We start from the raw sequence: 19,165 nt of genomic DNA, 5'->3' as shown, positions 1-19,165 counted from the left end.
CCCCATGTCCCCGTGTCCCCCCCGTGCCCCCCCATGTCCCTGTGCCCCTCCCATGTCCCTGTTTCCCCCGTGTCCCCCCATGTCCATGTCCCCCCGTGTCGCCCCGTGTCCTTGTGCCCCCCATGTCCCCTTCATGTCCCTGTGTCCCCCCACATCCCCATGTCCCCCCCGTGTCCCTCCCCATATCCCTGTGCCCCCCCCATGTCCCCGTGCCCCCCCCACATCCCTGTGTCCCCCCATGTCCCGTGTCCCCCCATGTCCCCTGTCCCCATCTCCCTCACATCCCCCTTTGTGTCCCCACATCACCTCCATCCCCTCCACCCCCCCACGCCCCCCACCTCCCTGCCCCCCCCCGCGCCCCCCCACCCTTGCACACCCCTTCTCTTTGCACACCCCTTACACTTCCCCCCCCACCCCCATGCCCCCCCCCGTCTTCCCCCCCCGCGCTCACACATCCCCGTGTCCCCACGTCACCCGTGCCCCCCCCCCCCGTGCCCCCCCCCGCCCCCAGCCTGCCCCCGCCCTCCCGCCGTGCCCCCGCGGCCGCCCCCCCGCGCCGGCGGAGGGGTACGCTCGGGGGGGGGGGGGCCGTGCTGAGGCCGGGGGAGCTGGAACTACTTTGGCACCGGCAGGCGGCGGGAGCGGCCGGCGGCGCTTTGTGTGGGCGCGGGGTGGGCTCAGGACCCCCCCGCCCCCCCCCCACCTCCCTTTTGGGACCCCCTCCCCCTCTTTCCTTCACCCACCCAGTGCACAGCACCGCTGCACCCCCCCCCCCCCCCCCAAAAAAAAAAAAAATAAAGGGGCTGGATCCTGCGGGCATGGGGTGCCGGTGCTGAGCCCCAGGGTGCTGGGGAAGGCGGGGGGGGGTGGGGGCACGCCGTGCGCCCCCCCCTCGGGGCCGGCGATGCCCTCGGTGATGGAGAAACCCTCGGGGATCCTGTCCCGCAGCCGCGCCAAGTCGGCCGCCGGCGGCCCCCCCTCCGAGGACGAGGGCAGCGAGGACGAGCACGCGCACGGTGAGTGCCCCCCCCCCCCCCCCCCATATGCACGTGCGGCGCTCGGGCACGGGGCGGGGGGGGGGGGAACAACAAAAACGGCTTGGGGCGGGGGGGGGAACAAAGCCCCGTCCCCCGGCCGCGGCCCCATTGTCCCCGGCCGCCGCCGCGTGTGCGCCGGCCTCCGGCTTTGTTCGCCCGCGCCCCCCCCCCCCCCGGTGTCACCCTGCCGCTGACCCCCCCCCCCCCCCATTTTGCCTTTTTACCCCCCCCCCCACAGACAGCATGATCCGCGTGGGGGCCGACTACCAGGCGGTGATCCCCGACTGCAAACCAGGTAGGGCAGGGTGGGCGCGGGGGGGGGCCCATTTGTGTGTGTCGTCCCCCCCCCCCCCCAAACAACCCTCACCCCCGTGTCGCCCCAGAGAGCCCCGCGCGCTACAGCAACAAGGAGCTGAAGGGGATGCTGGTGTGGGCGCCCAACCACTGCGTCTCCGACGCCAAACGTGAGCGACACCCCCCCAGAAGGGATGGAACCCCCCCCCCGCCACCTTTGGGCCCCCCCCCGTGGCCTTTGGCCCCCCCCCCCTGACGCCGCTTCCCCCCCCCGCAGTGGATAAATACATCGCCATGGCGAAGGACAAGCACGGCTACAACATCGAGCAGGTACCGCCGGGGCGCTCCGGGTGCCCCCTCGGCGCCCGGTACCCGCTGAATCCCCCCCCCACGCCCTTCCCCGGTGCCCCCCCGCCCCCGCTTTGTGTCCCCCCCCCCCGCAGGCACTGGGCATGCTGCTGTGGCACAAGCACGACGTGGAGAAGTCGCTGGCCGACCTGGCCAACTTCACGCCCTTCCCGGACGAGTGGACGGTGGAGGACAAGGTGCTCTTCGAGCAGGCCTTCAGCTTCCACGGCAAGAGCTTCGCCCGCATCCAGCAGATGGTCAGCCCCCCCCCGCGCCCCCCCGGCACCCCAAAACGCCCCCCCCGGGGGACGCCCCCCCGCCCCCAACCCGGGCAGGAGCTGCCTGAACCCCAACCCCCCCCCCCCCTTAGGCCATGGGATGTGCCAGTCCCTGCTCCCCCCCCGCAGCAGATGACCCCCCCCCAGGAGGTTGTGCCCCCCCCCCTCCAGCAGATGGTACAAGACCCCCCCCTCAATCCCCCCCCCCCATAGGCCATGGGATGTGCCCCCCCCCCCCACCTGTCCCCTGCAGGTGGCACCTCCCAGTCCCTCTTTTTTTGGGGTGCCCCCCCGTTTTTGGGGTGCCCCCTGGTTTTTGGGGTGCACCACTCTCATTTTACACCCCCTCTGCTTTAGGGGTGCCCCCCCCCCTTTTAGGGCTGCCCCCACTTATTTCGGGTGGCCCCCCCCCCAGTTTTATGGGTTCCCCCCCACTTTGTGATGCCCCCCCCATTTTATGTCCGTCCCCCAGTTTTATGGGTTGCCCCCCATTTTATGGTGGCCCTCCTATTTTACAACGCCCCCCCCCCATTTTATGGTGCCCCCCGTTTTACACCTGCCCCCCCCCCTTCCAGCGCCACCCCCAGCAGCCCCACTGCTCCCCCCCATCCCCGCTCCTGCAGCCAGGGGGGCCCCAAACCCCCTCCAACCCCCTCCCAAACCACCTCCAACACCCCCCAAACCCCCCCCAGCGCCCCCCCCACCCTCCGTGCCCCCCCCCCGCTCACCCTTTCCCCCCCCCAGCTGCCCGACAAGCTGATCCCCAGCCTGGTCAAGTACTACTACTCCTGGAAGAAGACGCGCAGCCGCACCAGCGTCATGGACCGCCAGGCCCGGCGCCTGCTGGGGCGCAAGGAGCGGGACGACAGGTGCCCCCCCGACCCCCCCAAACCCTCCTGGACCCCCCCCCAAATCCCCCAGCCCCCCCTCCCTCCATTGACCCCCCCCCCCCCTTTCACAGCAACGACGAGATGGAGGAGCACCGCCCCGCCAGCGAAGGGGAACTGGAAGCGGCCGACCCCAAAAAAGACCCTTTTTACCCCAAAAGCGGCTTGGGGGGGCGCAAGGAGGCGCAGTACCGGCACCACCCCCCCCGGCAGCGCCGGCGGCCCCCCCGCGGCATGCACCTGAGCCGCGAGGACGTGGCCGGCGTCACCGCCAACCCCGACCTGGGCGCCCTGGCGCTGCGGCAGCTCGACTGCCAGCTCGTCTCCCTCAAGCGCCAGGTAGCCGCGCCCCGAAGTGACAGGGTTGGGGGGGGGGGACGAGGAGCCTCCCCGAAACGTTGGGGACCCCCCCCCAAACGTCGGGGAGCCCCCCCAGACCGTCGGGGAGCCCCCCCAGATCGACGTGTCCGTCCCCCCCCCCCCGTGCCGCAGGTGCAGTGCATCAAGCAGATCAACAGCGGGCTGAGGCAGGCGCTGGAGGGCGGCGTGGAGGCGCTGCGGCCGCCTGAGGTGTGTGTGGGGGGGGGCCGGGGGGGGGGCTTTGTCCGTCCCTCTGTCTGTCCCTCTGTCCCCTGGGTCCTCGGGGTGTCCCCAGCGGCGGGGGTGAGGCCCCCCCCCCGGTGGCAACGCGTGCCCCTTTGTGTCCTGTCGTGTCCCCGATGTCGCACCGTGTCCCAGCGCGTCCCCGTACACCCCGTTGCGCCCCTATACACCCCATCGCCTTGCGTCCCCAGTGCCGCAGCGCGTCCCCGCACGTCCCCTCGTGTCCCCACGCGTCCCTTCATGTCCCCATACACCCCATCGTGTCCTCTCGTGTCCCCGGTGTCACCCCGCGCTGCTCCGTGTCCCCGCGTGGCCCATGGTGTCACCGTCTCCCCATACGCCCCAATGTGTCCCGCAGCGTCACGCTGTGCCCCACGGTGTCCCCCAGTGTCCCCCTGGTGTCCCACAGTGTCCCCCAGGTGTCCCCTGCCCTTGCGGTGTCCCCCGGTGTCCCCTGGTCCCATAGCATCCCCCGGTGTCCCCCCAGTGTCCCACGACCCCGTAACATCCCCTGCCGTCCCCCAGTGTCCCCTGGTCCCATAGCACCCCCCGGCGTCCCCCAGTGTCCCCTGATGTCCCCCGATGTCCCACACCGTCCCCTCTCCCCGCAGGCCACCAGCAAATTCAGCTCCCGCTGGACCACGGACGAGCAGCTGCTGGCGGTGCAGGGTGAGTGCAGGATGAGGCCACAATGTGGGGGGAGGGCATCCTGGGGGGGGGGCCTCCCGTTAACCCCGCGCCCCCCCCTCCCTCCCCCCCCCCCCCCCCGCAGCCCTGCGGCGCTACGGCCGCGACTTCCCGGCGGTGGCGGCGGTGCTGGGCACCAAGACGGCGGCGCAGGTGCGGAGCTTCGTGGCCAGCGCCCGCCGCCGCTACGGCCTCGACCGGGTGCTACGCGAGTGGGAGGCTGAGCGCGGCGGTGGCGGCCCCCCCCCGCCGCCTCCCCCCCACGAGGAAGAGGAGGAGGAAGACGAGGAGGAAGAAGAGGTGAGCGCCCCCCCTGCCCGCCGCCGCCCCCGCCCGCCGCCGCCGCCGACCCGCCGCCTCTCCCCGCAGGTGCAGATCACGGCGGTGTCGGCGCCCCCCCCGCTGCCGCCGCCGCCGCCGTCGCCCTCGCGGCCCCCGCAGCCCCCCCCGCTGCTGCGCCCGGCCCTGCCCCAGCCCCCCCCGGGACCGCCGCAAGCCCCGGGGCTGCCCCGGCCGCCCCCCCCCCTGCAGCCCGGCCGCGCGCTGCCGCCGCGCCCCGCCCCGCCCCCGCTCGTCCGCCCCGGCCACGCCCACGCCGCCAGGCCACGCCCACCCGCCGCCGGGCACGCCCCGCCCCTCTGAGCGGCGGGGACACGCCCCCTCCCGGGAAAGACCACGCCTCCTCCGGGGGTAGCCACGCCCCCAGGAGACCACGCCTCCTCCCGCGGAAGGCGCGGCCTCAGAGGACTCCGCCCCTCATCCAAGAGGCTCCGCCCACCCCCGGAGGCCACGCCCCCCGCTGGGTGGGGGAGAGGCGGCCCGGGGGGGGGGGGGGGGGGGGGGGGTGTGTCTGGCCGCGTTTGCAATAAAGGTATTTTACTAGAGAGGCTGCGTGCTGGGGGGGCGGGGGGGGAACTGGGGGGCACTGGGCTGTACTGGGAGGGGTTACTAGGTTGTACTGGTTCATACTGGGAGCACTGGTGCGGAGGCGGCGGCTCTTTGTGGAAAGATTTTAATCTAGAACCTGGAAAATCGACAGCGAGCGCCGGCCGGGGGGGGGGGCGGGGGGGCCGGCGGTGCTGCAGCCCCCCCCCCCCCCCAAATCCCCCCCCCTTTCAAAGCCCCGTCCCCAGGCAGCAGCACCCCAGGGTGCCCCCCCCCCGGGGTGCCGCCCCGCCCCCTGCTGGGGGGGGAGGGGGGGGTTCAGCAGGTCAAAGGGGGCGACCACACCCCGGGGGGGGGCGGGACTGAGGGGTGGGGGGGGGGACCGCCCCCGGCAGCAGCAGAGCCCCCCCCCGTGGCGGGGCCCTTCCTGAGTGAGGGGCAGGGGCACGGGGTTGGCTCCGGGACCCCCTGGTGGCCCTGGGGACACCCCCGCGACCCCCCCCCAAGGCCACGGGGTGTCCCCATGTCCCCATAAGGCCACAGGGTGCCACCACGGGGCGTCCCCACGGGCCCGGGGCATCCCCGTAAGGCTCGGGGACGTCCCCATAAGGCCCGGGACCCGCCCCCCCCCCCCCCCGCTGTCCCCCCCCGTCCCCGTAAGGCTCCACGTCCCCGTAAGGATGGAAAGGCCCCAAAGCGTCCCCAGAGGGTGGGGGGGGGACGGTCGGGGTGTCCCCGTAGGGACAGGAAGGCCACCACCACCGTGTCCCTTCGTGACCTCGGGACACCCGGGACGTCCCCGTAAGGCTCTGGGCTGTCCCCGCAGGTCCCAGCCTGACCCCACAGGTCTCGGGGACATCGCTGTCCCCAGAGGTTTGGGGTTGTCACCAGGTCCCAGGAGTTGCCCCCACAGGTCTGGGGGACGTCCCCAGGTCCCTGCAGATTCCGCACTGACCCCACAGGTCTTGGGGGACGTCCCCTGCCCCCAGAGGTTTTGGGGCTGTCCCCAAGTCCCTGCAGGTCCCGGGTTGACCCCACACAGCCCTGGGATTGTCCCCACGTCCCTGCAGGTCCCGGGCTGACCCCACACGTCTTGGGGCCAACCCCTGTCCCCAGAGATTCGGGGGCCGTCCCCAGGTCCCTGCAGATCTGGGGTTGACGCTGCAGGTCTTGGGGCCGCGTCCCTGGCCGCAGAGGTTTTGGGGCCGTCCCCGGAGGTTTTGGGGCCGTCCCCGGATCCCAGCGGATCCAGGGCTGACCCCGCAGGTCTCGGGGCCACCCCCAAGAGCTTTTAGGGCCGTCCCCACGTCCTCTCGTTTAGGGCCGTCCCCACGTCCTGCGTCGACCCCACACCGCCGGGGATCCGTCCGCCCCCCCTCAGCTCCATCCCCACAGGTCCCGGGGTCGGGATCGGGGGGGGGGGGGGCCATCCCCGCAGCCAGTCCCCAGCCCGACGCCGCCCCCACAGCGTCCTGGGTCCCCCAGGAGGAGCGGGACCGGAGGCGAGGGGGTAGGGGGGGGGGCCCAACAGGGGCTGGGTCCGTGCCCCCCCCCCCTCCACGGGAGAAGCCCCCCGCCAAGGGGAGGACACCCCCCCCCCAAACGGGAGGAGCCGCCCCCCCCCCCCCAAACGGGAGGAGCCCCCCCGGGGGGGGGTGCGCGCTCAGAGCTTGAGCTCGTTGGCCACCTTGGAGGCAATGTTCTTGAAGGCCATGGAGGTGCCGGCGATGCGCTTGAAGCGGACGCCGTTGAGCGAGAGGCGCGGCAGCTTGCACACCTCCATCTCCCACTGCACGAAGGAGTCGTGGCCGGGGGCGCCGTGGGCGCAGAGCAGCACGAAGCGCTCCTGCAGCTCGCAGCGGCAGCTGTTGGCGTCCAGCACCTTGCGGATCTCCCGCATCATCTCGCCCGGCTCCAGGGCGCTCGTCGTCTTCATGCTCCACGTGAAGCGCAGCGAGCGCGGCTTCGCCTCCCGGCCGCCCCCGACGCCGACGTCCTCGCGATCCTTCTCCACCCCCACCGGCGGCCTGCGGGGGCGGGGGACGGGACAGGGGGGTTACTGGGCAGGGAAGGAGGGTTACTGGGGCTTATTGGGCAGGGAAGGAGGGTTACTGGGGGGTTGCTGTGGGGGGAAGGGGAGAAACTGGGAGGGGAAGGGGAGAAACTGGGAGGGGAAGGGGAGAGGGATTGGGGGTTACTGGGGGGTTACTGGGCAGTTGCTGTGGGGGGAAGGGGAGTTATTGGGGAGGGAAGTGGGAGAGGGGTGGGGGTTACTGGGGGGTTGCCATGGGGGGAAGGGGGGTTACTGGGGCTATTGGGCAGGGAAGGAGGGTTACTGGAGGGGAGGAGCGGGAGAGGGGTGGGGGTTACTGGGGTTACTGGGCAGGGAAGGAGGGTTACTGGGGGGTTGCTGTGGGGGGAAGAGGAGTTACTGGGGGGGAAGCTACTGGGAGGGGAATGGGAGAGTGGCGGGGGGTTACTGGGGGAGGGAAGGTATGGAAAGGGGGCTACTGGGAGGGGAATGCGAAAGGGGAGGGGGTTACTGGGGAGCAAGGGGGGGTTACTGGGGAGGAAAGCTACTGGGAGGGGAACGGGGAGAGGGGAGGGAGGGAAGGGGGTTACTGGGGGGGCAGGGGGGGTTACTGGGGGAGGGAAGGAATGGGGAGGGCATTTCTGGGAGGGGAATCAGAGGGTTACTGGGGGGGCAGGGAGGTTACTGGGGGGGAAATGGGGAAGGACAGGGGTGGGGGGGGGTTACAGGTAGGGGGGCTTCTGGGGGGAGGGGAACAGGACCCCCAGGGAGGGCACTGGGGTGCTGCAGGGGATGGGGGGGGGGGGGGGGGGGGAAAGCATCTTGGGAACCCCATAGATGGGGCTGGGGGAGGGGGACCGCGACCCCACAGACACTATGGGGATGGGGTGGGGGTGCCGAGTGTCCTGGGGGGGAGGGTCACAGCCCCCCCCCGTGGGTGCCAGCCCCCCCATTGCCCCCTCCCCGTGCTCACCGCAGCGTCTCCACGCGCTCCTTGCTCTCGGGCTCGTGCGGGTTCCTCGAGAAACAGAAGGGGCAGAGGTCAGCGGGGGGGGGGGGGGGGGCACGCAGCTCCCTCCACAGCCCCCCCCCACGCCCCCCCCCGCAGCGAGACCCAGGCAGACAGACAGCACGGGGACAGGGGGGGACACGGGGACAGGCAGCCAGCGGGGAGGGGGCCATGCGGGGCCGTGCAGCGCCGAGGCTTTTTTTTTTAATTGGGGGGGGGTCTGTTGGGGGGGGGTAAAGGGGTAAGGGGGGGGCCGGGGGGGGCTGCGTTCGGCGCGGGGGGGGCCGCGGCGCCTACCTTCTGGCAAACCTGAAAGACAGATTTCTACAAAGACAAACAGAAGAGAAGGGCGGCGTTGGGAGGGGGGGGGGCACAGGGCAGCGCAGCCCCCTCCCCGCCCCCGGGGGCTCCCCCCCCCCCGGGACCCCTGGATACGGGAGTGTCCCCACGTGTGTGGGTGTCCCCCCCCCCCCCAAAACCATGGCACCCCAAGCGGGGAGGGGCTCGGCGGGAGGACCCCGGGGGTGGGGAGGGGAGAAGCGGGAGGCCCCCCCCCCCCGGGCACTGCTGCACCCCCCCCCCAGCCCTGCGGCGCTCGCACCGGTGGCAGCACACAGAGGGGAGGGGGGCACGGGACAATGCGGGGGGGGGTAAGGGAGGGACAGGAGGAGACACGGGGGGGGAGAAGGGACACTGAGGGGACAGGAAGAGCCCCGGGGGGGGACAAAGGGGGACAAGAGGGGCACCTGAGGAGCCCTGGGGGGGGGACAAGGAGGGGACACAGAGAGGACATGGCGGGGGGGGGACACAAGTGGCTGGAGGGCACAGAGGGACCCCCAGAGGGACAAGAAGGGGGACACAAGGAGAGGCTGGGGGGGGGGACACAAAGTGTGTGTGTCGGGGGGGGGACAGAAGGGGACGGAGGGGCCCCAAAAGGATGAGGGGTGGGGGATGGGGGGGGACACAGAAGGAAGTGGAGGAGCCCCAAAGGGACGAGGGGGGGAGGGGGGACAACACAGAAGGGGGACGCAGAAGGGGATGGGGAGGCCCCAAAGGGACAAAGGGGGGGGGGGCACAGTAGGGGGATGAGGTGGGGGGGACACAGAAAGGGGACAAGGGGCGGGGGGGGACACAGAAAGGGGACACAGAAGGGGGACGAGGGGGGACACAGAAGGGGGACACAAAGGGGACAAGGGGCGGGGGGGACACAGAAAGGGGACACAGCAGGGGGACGAGTTGGGGGGGGACACAGAAGGGGGACACAAAGGGGACAATGGGCGGGGGGGACACAGCAGGGGGACGAGGCGGGGGGACACAGCAGGGGGGGACACGGAGGATCCCGAGGCAGCGCTGTGGGGCCACACAGGAGGACGCAGACGCCCCAAGTTTGGGGTCGGGGAAGGGGGAGGAGGAAAATAAGAGAGAGGCTTTTTTTTTTTTTTTTTTTCCGTGGGGGGAGGCCGCGGAGGCTCACCTGCGGACGAACTTGGAGGTGAACTTGCTGAAGAGGCTGGCGGAGGGGCCGCGGCGGCCCTGGCTGGCGCCCGAGGGGGAGGCGGGGGGGGGGGGCACGGCGTAGGGCAGGGGGGCCTGGTCGCGCGCCTGCCGCAGCTGCCCGGCGTGGAAGGTGCTGCGGCTCGAGACGCCGCGGGGGAAGCTGGGCCGCTCGCACAGCCCCTGGCTGATGTTGTGCGCCGACGGCGACGCCACCGGCACCCGCGCCGGGGCCGCGCTGTTGGGGGGGGGGGGGGGGACATAAAAGGGACAGGGGGGCGGCAGCCCCGCGTTACTCGAGGTGGGAGAGGCGGGCGACACCCCCAGCCCCCCCCCCACACACACCCCAAACGCTGACCCCGCGGTGCTGGCCCGCCCGCCTCCTTGGGGACCGTGGGGTGAGCCGGGGGACCCAAGGGACCTGCCGGGGTCCCCCCCCCCCCGTCACCCCGGGGACTGCAGGGTGACCCGGGGCACCCAAGGGACCTGCCGGGGTCCCCCCCCCATCACCCCGGGGACTGCAGGGTGACACAGGGCACCCAAGGGACCTGCGGCACCCAAGGGACCTGCCGGGGTCCCCCTATCACCCTGGGGACTGCAGGGTGACCCAGGGCACCCAAGGGACCTGCTGGGGTCCCCCCCCCATCACCCCAGGGACTGCAGGGTGACCCGGGGCACCCAAGGGACCTGCCAGGGTCCCCCCGTCACCCCCCCATCACCCTGGGGACTGCAGGGTGACCCAGGGCACCCAAGGGACCTGCCGGGGTCCCCCCATCACCCCCCCATCACCCTGGGGACTGCAGGGTGACCCAGGGCACCTCGGGGACCTGTGGCACCCAAGGGACCTGCCGGGGTCCCCCCATCACCCCAGGGTGACCGATGGCACCCTAGGGACCCGCCGGGGCCACCGGCACCCTGTGGGACCAGTGTGGGACCCTAGGGGCGTGCGGGGGCCGCTGGCACCCCAATAGCATCCAAGGGACCTGCAAGCACCCAAAGGACATGCAGGGGGCCACCAGCACCCCAATAGCACCCAAGGGACCTGCCAGCACCCAAGGGACATGCAAGGGGTCACCCAATGGCACCCAAGGGACCTGGCAGTGTCCCTCGTCACTCCCCGCCACCCTGAGGACCCACTGGGGGCCACCGGTGCCCCCCCGCCACCCTACAACACCCTGGGGGGCACCCCCACCTCACATCGCCCCCCCCGGCACCCTGGGGTGCCCTGCAGGACCCTGAATCTTCCCCGTCCCCAACTGGGGGGGGAGGCAAGGGGACCCCCACCCCAGGGACTCCCCCACTTTTCTCCCACCCCCCCAGGCGTGGGCCCCGCGCCGGGGTTGGGGGGGAGAGGGGGGGGCAGCGCGGCCGCGGGGCCTTGCCTGGGTCGGGGCCCCTCGCAGTTGGCATCGGCGGGGGCCGCGGCGGGTTTCGGGTGCTGCCGGGGCCGCGGGGGGGCCCCCGGGGCCGGGGGGGCGGCGGGCGAGGGTCGGCAGCCCGGGGCGGGCAGGCTAAGGAGAGAAAAGCGGGGGCGCGGGGGGGGTAGGGGGCGCAGGGGGGCGGTTAGGGGGTGCAGGGGGTGCCGGGGGGGGTGATTTGGGGGGGTCCCCACCTGTCCTTGCCGTTCTGCAGCGAGCTCTGGCCCAGGCTGGCGCGGTCGAGCAGGGGGGAGTTCCGGCTGCGCGTGGTGCCGGTGGAGAGGACGCTGTTCTGTGGGGTGGGGGGATAGTTGGGGGAGGGGGGCACGGGGGCGGGAGCCCCGCGGCCACCCCGAGATCAGGGGGGAAAGGAGGTCCTGGTACCCCAAGGTTGTCCTGGGGAGGGGGGTCGGGTGCCCGAAGCACCCCAAAATGGGGGAAAGGGGCGCTCTGGCACCCCAAAACCAACCCAAAATAGGGGAAAGGGGCGCTCAGGCACCCCAAAACCAACCCAAAATAGGGGAAAGGGGCGCTCTGGAACCCCAAAACCAACCCAAAATAGGGGAAAGGGGCGCTCTGGAACCCCAAAACCAACCCAAAATAGGGGAAAGGGGCGCTCTGGAACCCCAAAACCAACCCAAAATAGGGGAAAGGGGCGCTCTGGAACCCCAGAACAGGGGAAAACAGGAGTTCTGGCACCCCAAAACCACCCGAAAATAGAAGAAACAAGCGTTCTGGCACCAAAAAAACACCCCAAAAATGCAGGAACCAGATGGCCCGGCACCCCAAACCCACCCCAAACAGGGGACTCAGGCACCCCAGTCCCCCAAACCCACCCCAAAAATGCAGATGCCGGGACCCCCAGCCCCCCCAAACCCCACCCCAAAACACAAGTACTGGACTCCCCAGCCCCCAGAATCCACCCCAAAACACAGGTACCAGGCCCCTGGCCCCCCAACCCCCCCCAAAACTCACCCGCCGCCCCCCCCGGGCCCCCAACCCCCCCCCAAACCTCACCCGCCGCCCCCCCCGGGCCCCCAAACCTCACCCGCTGCCCCCCCCGGGCCCCCAAACCTCACCCGCCGCCCCCCCCTGGCCCCCCAAACCCACCCCAAAACCCCAGGGGCCGTGCTCCCCCTCATCACCCCCCCCCCCCCCGAGCACCCCGCACCCCGTGCTGACCGTGGAGGGCGAGGGGGTGCCCTTGGCGCGCTCGAGGCCGGGCAGGGGGCTGGGGGGCACCTTGGCGGTGCTGCCCGCTCGCCGCCCCCCCTCCTCGTCCGCCGCCGCCCGCTTGTTCTCAGCGTTGGCCGCCTGCGTCTTCTTCGAGTAGGACGACGAGGTGGGGATGGAGAGGCCGGCTGCAAGGGGGGGGGGGGAAAATCAGCGTCACCCCCCCCCCCCCAAAACCCCCTTCTGTGGGCCCCCCCCCGGGATGTCCCCCAAGCCGTGGGGGGGGGGGGGGGGGACCGTCCCTGCTGCCCCCCCAACCCCGCAGGGCTCACCCTGGTCACTGACAGGCAAGGAGGAGGAAAAATCAGCGTCACCCCCCCGAAACCCCCTTCTGTGCCCCCCCCGGGACGTCCCCCAAGTTGGGGGGGGGGGGGGGCCATCCCTGCTGCCCCCCCACCCCACAGGGCTCACCCTGGTCGCTGACGGGCAAGGGGGGGGGGGGTAGTGGTGGTGGTGGAAATCAGCATCACCCCCCCCGAAACCCCCTTCTATGCCCCCCCCGGGACATCCCCAAGCTGGGGGGGGGGAGGGGGCGTCCCCGCTGCCCCCCCACCCCGCAGGGCTCACCCTGGTCGCTGACGCGGCGCTTGGGGTTGGTGGAGACGCTGCGCTGCACCTTGTGCGCCGGCGAGGGTGCTGAGCTGTTGGCCAGGTCCGGGGCCGCCCGCGGCTTCAGCGCCAGGCTCTCGTCCAGCTGGGGGGGGGGGGGGGGACACGGGGTGAGAGGGGACCGACGGGACGGGGGGGGGGGAACAGGGGACAAGCGGGGGGGGACGACACAGCGGGATGGGGCACACGAGGGGGGAGCGCGGACGCCGGGGCACGGAGCACGTGCGGGGACACAGCTGGTGCACGAGGACGCGGAGATGGGGACGTGGTGGCACGGGGGGGGGGACAGCGGGGGACGGGGACACGGTGGCACTGGGGACAGCTGGGGACACGGTGACACAGCCCGGGGGGTGGGGGTCACAGGCGCAGGGTGTGACGTGGGGACACCCCCGGGGCAGCACCAGGAGATGACGGTGACCCCCGTGTCCCTTCCTCTCCTCCCCTTGGCGGCCCCGCTCCCTGCTGTCCCCCCCCCGCCCAGCTTTGTGCCCCCATTCCCGCCCCCCCCCGCGGTGTCCCCTCCTGTCCCCAAGGTCCCCGCACCTCCGAGCTCTTGTGGTCCAGCAGCAGGTAGGTGGCCATCACCTCGTTGTACTTCTGCCCCACCAGCGACTCCTGGATCTCCTCCCGCGTGTACCCCATGGACACCATCAGCTCTGGGGACAGCCAGGCTCGGTGAGGGGACCTGGGGGGGGGGGGGGGGGGCGCACCCCAAATCCCCCAATCCGCCCCCCCTCCCCCCCCCCAAGGGGATATAGGGCACCCCACGGCCCCACCTGTCCGCCGGGGGTCCTTGTAGTCTGGCACGGGCTCCATGTAGGGCTTCAGCTCGTCGTCCTCGTGGCCCACGTTCATCCAGCGGTCTTTCATGATTTGCTGCGTGGGGGGGGGGGGGTCAGGGGGTTTCTAGGGTGACATTTGGGGTCCCAGGGGGCACCCTGAGGACTCTGGGGGGTGATGTTTGGGGTCTCTGGGGTATGCAAGGCCATTTGGGGGGGGGGGGGGGGGGCGAGGGATGCTCCAGGGGCACCTCGGGCTGTGCTGGGGGTGCCCTGGGGGCGTCCAGAGCTTTTTGGGGTGCCCCAGGAGCACTCTGGGGGTGCCCAGAACCGTGCTGGGGGGCCTGGGGGGTCTTCGGGGTGTTCAGGAGCAAGCTGAGGGTGTCCAGGGGTGCCCTAGGAGCACGTTGGGGCTCTCTGGGGGTCTTTGGGGTGCCCGAGAGCACACTGGGGGTGTCCAGGGGTGCCCTAGGAGCACACTGGGGGTCTCTGGGGGGCTTTGGGGTGCCTGAGTACACACTGGGGGTCTCCAAGGGTGCCCTAAGAGCACGCTGGGGGTGCCCAGAACCATGCTGGGGGGTATCTGGGGGTCTTTGGGGCATCCAGAAACACGCTGGGGGTGTCCAGGGTTGCCCCAGGAGCACGCCGGGGTACCCAGAACCATGCTGGGGGGTATCTGGGGGTTTCTTCGGGGTGCCCAGAAACACACGGGGGGCGCTCAGGAAAACGCTGGGGGGGGTCTCTGGGGGCACTCAGGACAACGCTGGGGGGTCTCCGGGGGGGGGTGCCCGCCCCCCTCACCTCCAGGGTGCCCCGCTTGGTGGGGTTGAGGATGAGGAACTTCTTCAGCAGGTTCTCGCAGTCGGTCGACATGTAGAAGGGGATGCGGTACTTGCCCCGCAGCACCCGCTCCCGCAGCTCCTGGTTGGGGGGGGGGGGCAACACCCGTCAGAAGAGACACGGGGGGGGGGGGGGGACACAAAACCAGCCCCCGGAGACCCCCAGTGCTTGTGGGGGAGGGAGGGAGGGGTCGTTACCTTGAGGTTCTGCCCGTCGAAGGGCAGGGAGCCGCTGACCAGGGTGTAGAGGATGACGCCCAGGCTCCAGACGTCGACCTCGGGGCCGTCGTACTTCTTGCCCTGGAAGAGCTCGGGGGCGGCGTAGGGGGGGGACCCGCAGAAGGTGTCCAGCTTGTTCCCGAACGTGAACTCGTTGCTGAAGCCGAAGTCGGCGATCTTGATGTTCATGTCGGCGTCCAGCAGCAGGTTCTCCGCCTGCCGGAGAGGGATGGCAGCCGGGGTCAGCGCCGTGGGGGGAATTGGGGGGGGGTCTGGGGGCATCTGAACGCAGTCCTGGGGGTCCCAAACGTGACCCTGGGGGTTTCCGGGTGATGCCCCGGGGGTCCCCAGGTGTTTCCAGGGGGGCTGGGTGCTGTCACAGGGGTCCCGAGGGGTGTCCCCAAAGGACCTGGGGGTGTCTGGGTGATGCCCCAGGGGTCCCCAGGTGTTTCCAGGGGGGCTGGATGCTGTCACAGGGGTGTCCCCAAAGGACCTGGGGGTGTCTGGGTGCTGCCCTGGGGGTCCCCGCGTGTTTCTGGGGGGACCTGGGGGTGTCCAGGTGCCACCCGGGGGTCCCCAGGTGTACCCAGGGGTGTCCCTGAAGGACCTGGGGGTGCCCGGGTGCCACCCCAGGGGTCCCCGGAGGACCTGGGGGTGTCCGGGTGATGCCCTGGGGGTCCCCAGGTGTTTCTGGGGGACCTGGCGGTGTCCAGGTACCACCCTGGGGGTCCCCAGATGTTTCTGGGGGTGTCCCCAAAGGATTTGGGGGGTCCCCAGGTGCCACCCCAGGGGTCCCTGGTGCTGCCCTGGGGCTGGGGACGGGCAGGGGCCTGACACCGTGACCTTGGGGGGGCAGAAGTGTGTGTGTGGGGGGGTGTCAGGAGGGTTGTGGGGGCAGAAGTGGGGCACCCAAGGAACACCGCAGGGGGCTGGGGGGTCCTCCCGGGGGTCCCAGGTGCCAAGAAGCCCCCCGCCCCCCCCCCCAGGGCTCCTCACCTTCAGGTCTCTATGTACAATGAACTTCTGGTGACAGTACTGCACGGCAGACACTATCTGCAAGAGAGGGGGTGTCACGGGGGGGCCCCCGCCCCCCAAGGGGCGTCACACGGGGGTCCCCCGGGGTTGTGGTCCCCCCCCCGGGGGTCCCTAGGGGGTGTCCGTCCCCCCTCCCCCCCCCCCACCTGTCGGAACTTGGCCCGGGCCTCCTTCTCCTTCATGCGCCCGTGGGCCACCAGGTAGTCGAAGACCTCGCCTGGGGGAGAGGGAGGGGGTGAGACGTGGCCTTGTCCCTGTCCCCTGTCCCTGTCCTTGTCCCCTGCCCTGTCCCTGTCCCCATCCTTGTCCCCATCTCCCTGTCCCCTGCCCTCTCCACGCCCCCAACCTTGTCCCTATCCCCCTGTCCCCATCCTTGCCATCATCCCCATCCCCTTCCTTGTCCCCTGCCCTGTCCCTGTCCCCTTCCTTGTCCCCGTCACCCTGTCCCCACCCTCCCGGCCCTGTCCCCTTCCTTGTCCCCTGCCCTGTCCCCATCCCCAATCCTCGTCCCCTGCCCTGTCCCCTTCCTTATCCCCCATCCTTGTCCCCGTCCCTGTCCCCACCCTTGTCCCGTCCCCATCCTTGTCCCCTGCCCTGTTCCTGTCCCCTTCCTTGTCCCCGTCACCCTGTCCCCACCCTCCCTGCCCTGTCCCCATCCCCAATCCTCGTCCCCTGCCCTGTCCCTGTCCCCTTCCTTATCCCCCATCCTTGTCCCCGTCCCTGTCCCCACCCTTGTCCCGTCCCCATCCTTGTCCCCTGCCCTGTCCCTGTCCCCTTCCTTATCCCCCATCCTTGTCCCTGTCCCTGTCCCCACCCTTGTCCTGTCCCCACCCTTGTCCCGTCCCCATCCTTGTCCCCTGCCCTGTCCCTGTCCCCTTCCTTATCCCCCATCCTTGTCCCCGTCCCTGTCCCCATCCTTGTCCCACCCCCCATCCCCATCCCCAATCCTCGTCCCCCGCCCTGTCCCCGCCACCATCCCCGTCCCCCTGTCCCCACCCTTGTCCCCTCGTCCCCGTCCCGCGGCTCACCCCCGCTGGCGTACTCCATGACGAGGTAGAGCGTCTTCTCCGTCTCGATCACCTCAAAGAGCTTCACTGCAAGAGGCCGAGCGGGGCTGGGGGGGTGCCCTGGACCCCCCCCCACACACACACACCGCTGCAGCCCCCCCCGCCCCGTCCCCGAGGAGAAGGGGGGGGCACAAAGCCCCTTCACGGCACCAAGGTGGGGGGGGGGGGGGGGGCTCACCTATGTTGGGGTGGTTCAGGACCTTCATTATTCGCACCTCCCGAAAAAGCTGCGGGGAAATTTTGGGGGGGGGGGGGGGGTCAGACACCGTGCGTGTGTGTGTCCCCCCCCCGCCCCATCCCCAAATCGGCATCCTGATGGCCCCTGGGGGACTGGGGGGGACACGGTGGTGGCTGAGGGGGGGGTGGGAGGGTCCTCACCTTCTGCAGGCTGGAGGAGTTGAGCTGCGTCTTGTCGATGATTTTCACGGCCACCTGAAGGGACAGGGGGAGACGGGGTTGTCCCCACGGCTGGCCCTGCCCCGGGATTGTCCCCACGGGTGTCCCCAGGGCTGTCCCCGCCCCCACGGTGGCACTCGGGGGGAGGATGGGGAGCCCCGGGCTGTCCCCACGCCACGGTGGGGGCTCACGCGGCGAGGACAAGAGCCTGGGACCGTCCCCGTGTCCACCTCCCTACCGCAGCGTCACCCACGGGGTGAGCGCCCAGAGCCCGTCCCCACGGTGGTGGCACCCAGGGGACAAACTCCAAAGCCTGTCCCTACGGGGGCACCCACGGGGTGAGCGCCAAGATCCCATCCCCACAGCGGTGTCACCCCCAGGGCGAGCACCAGGAGCCCGTCCCCACGGTGTCACCCCCAGGGGGAGCACCCAGACCCCGTCCCCACGGCGGTGTCACCCCCAGGGGGAGCACCAGGAGCCTGTCCCCATGGGGCGGGCACCAAGACGCCGTCCCCATGGGACAAACTCCAAGACCCCGTCCCCACGGTGGTGTCACCCCCAGGATGAGCACCAAGACCCCGTCCCCACAGTGTCACCCCCAGGGCGAGCACCCAGACCCCATCCCCACGGCAGTGTCACCCCCAGGATGAGCACCCAGACCCCCATCCCCATGGGGCGAGCACCCAGACCCCATCCCCACGGTGGTGTCACCCCCAGGACAAGCACCAAGACCCCGCCCCCATGGGGCGAGCACCCAGACCCCGTCCCCACGGTGGTGTCACCCCCAGGACAAGCACCAAGACCCCGCCCCCATGGGGCGAGCACCCAGACCCCGTCCCCACGGTGGTGTCACCCCCAGGGCGAGCACCCAGAGCCTGTCCCCATGGGGCGAGCGCCAAGACCCCGTCCCCACGGTGTCACCCCCAGGGTGAGCACCCAGAGCCCGTCCCCATGGGGCGAGTACCAAGACCCCATCCCCACGGTGGCGTCACCCCCAGGGCGAGAACCAAGACCCCACCCCTATGGGGCAAGCACCAAGACCCCGATCCCACAGTGTCACCCCCAGGGGGAGCACCAGGAGCCCGTCCCCACGGCGGTGTCACCCCCAGGACAAGCACCAGGAGCCTGTCCCCATGGGGCGGGCACCAAGACGCCGTCCCCATGGGACAAACTCCAAGACCCCGTCCCCACGGTGGTGTCACCCCCAGGATGAGCACCCAGACCCCGTCCCCATGGGGCGGGCACCAAGACCCCGTCCCCACGGTGTCACCCCCAGGGCGAGCACCAAGACCCCGTCCCCGCGGTGTCACCCCCAGGACGAGCACCCGGAGCCCGTCCCCATGGGACAAACTCCAAGACCCCGTCCCCGTGGCGGTGCCGCCCCCGGGACGAGCACCCGGAGCCTGTCCCCATGGGGTGGGCACCAAGACCCCGTCCCCACGGTGCCACCCCCAGGGGGAGCACCCAGAGCCCATCCCCACAGCGGTGTCACCCCCAGGACAAGCACCAGGAGCCTGTCCCCATGGGGCGGGCACCAAGACCCCGTCACCACGGTGTCACCCCCAGGGCGAGCACCCGGAGCCCGTCCCCATGGGACAAACTCCAAGACCCCGTCCCCGCGGCGGTGCCGCCCCCGGGACGAGCACCCGGAGCCCGTCCCCATGTTGTCACCCCCAGGGCGTGCACCCAGACCCCGTCCCCGTGGGACAAACTCCAAGACCCCGTCCCCGCGGCGGTGCCGCCCCCGGGACGAGCCCCCGGAGCCCGTCCCCGTCCCCGCGGCGGTGCCACCCACCTCCTTGCCGGTGAGGACGTGGCGGGCCAGCTTGACCTTGGCGAAGTTGCCCTTGCCGATGGTTTTCAGCAGGCGGTAGTTGCCGACGTGGGGCTGCTCCTCGGCGGAGGGGGCCGAGCCGCGGCCCCGCAGCATGGTGGGCTTCCCGCCGCCCTTGCCCTCCGCGTGGCCCAGCGCCGGCTGCGGGGAAAATTTGGGGGTGAAAGGGGGGGAGGGGGGAA

The 19,165-nt window shown here is 71.3% G+C and overlaps 2 protein-coding genes across 5 annotated transcripts; one reads left to right on the top strand and one right to left on the bottom strand.

Annotated features, from left to right (window-relative positions):
* Positions 1-744: 744 nt before the first annotated feature.
* On the top strand, positions 745-4,358 carry RCOR2 (REST corepressor 2). Its single transcript, XM_040543713.1, has 9 exons — positions 745-1,016; positions 1,276-1,332; positions 1,421-1,501; positions 1,609-1,661; positions 1,775-1,936; positions 2,702-2,826; positions 2,919-3,183; positions 3,337-3,414; positions 4,059-4,358. The coding sequence occupies exons 1-9, from the start codon at positions 905-907 to the stop codon at positions 4,356-4,358; spliced, it is 1,233 nt and encodes a 410-aa protein (XP_040399647.1). The 5' UTR covers positions 745-904.
* Positions 4,359-6,626: 2,268 nt separating this feature from the next.
* Positions 6,627-19,151, bottom strand: MARK2 (microtubule affinity regulating kinase 2). Of its 4 annotated transcripts, XM_040543714.1 has the most exons (18): positions 18,945-19,151; positions 17,132-17,185; positions 16,932-16,980; positions 16,715-16,780; positions 15,833-15,903; positions 15,648-15,704; positions 14,631-14,867; positions 14,395-14,514; positions 13,591-13,690; positions 13,358-13,470; positions 12,773-12,899; positions 12,155-12,333; positions 11,167-11,264; positions 10,937-11,065; positions 9,535-9,792; positions 8,358-8,384; positions 8,025-8,069; positions 6,627-7,046 (listed from the first exon to the last, which is right to left on the bottom strand). In XM_040543714.1, the coding sequence occupies exons 1-18, from the start codon at positions 19,077-19,079 to the stop codon at positions 6,683-6,685; spliced, it is 2,229 nt and encodes a 742-aa protein (XP_040399648.1). In that variant the 5' UTR covers positions 19,080-19,151; the 3' UTR covers positions 6,627-6,682. The 4 variants fall into 4 exon arrangements, with proteins under 4 accessions (XP_040399648.1, XP_040399649.1, XP_040399651.1 ...); XM_040543715.1 differs by lacking the exon at positions 8,358-8,384; XM_040543717.1 differs by lacking the exon at positions 10,937-11,065 and having other exon boundaries at positions 6,628-7,046.
* Between the last annotated feature and the right edge of the window lie 14 nt (positions 19,152-19,165).

This window comes from Cygnus olor, unplaced genomic scaffold (assembly GCF_009769625.2).
Source record: "Cygnus olor isolate bCygOlo1 unplaced genomic scaffold, bCygOlo1.pri.v2 scaffold_180_ctg1, whole genome shotgun sequence".
NCBI lineage: Eukaryota > Metazoa > Chordata > Aves > Anseriformes > Anatidae > Cygnus > Cygnus olor.
The sequence above is the reverse complement of the archived record's forward strand: the minus strand, read 5'-3'. Positions and strand labels throughout refer to the sequence as shown.

Coding starts and splice junctions, on each gene's coding strand:
- RCOR2 (XM_040543713.1), top strand. CDS start 905: ATGCCCTCGGTGATGGAGAAACCCTCGGGGATCCTGTCCCGCAGCCGC. Junction 1,017..1,275: donor CGAGGACGAGCACGCGCACG/GTGAGTGCCCCC, acceptor CCCCCCCCACAG/ACAGCATGATCCGCGTGGGG. Junction 2,827..2,918: donor CGCAAGGAGCGGGACGACAG/GTGCCCCCCCGA, acceptor CCCCTTTCACAG/CAACGACGAGATGGAGGAGC.
- MARK2 (XM_040543714.1), bottom strand. CDS start 19,079: ATGCTGCGGGGCCGCGGCTCGGCCCCCTCCGCCGAGGAGCAGCCCCAC. Junction 16,781..16,931: donor CCTGAACCACCCCAACATAG/GTGAGCCCCCCC, acceptor GGCCTCTTGCAG/TGAAGCTCTTTGAGGTGATC. Junction 11,066..11,166: donor CTGCAGAACGGCAAGGACAG/GTGGGGACCCCC, acceptor TTCTCTCCTTAG/CCTGCCCGCCCCGGGCTGCC.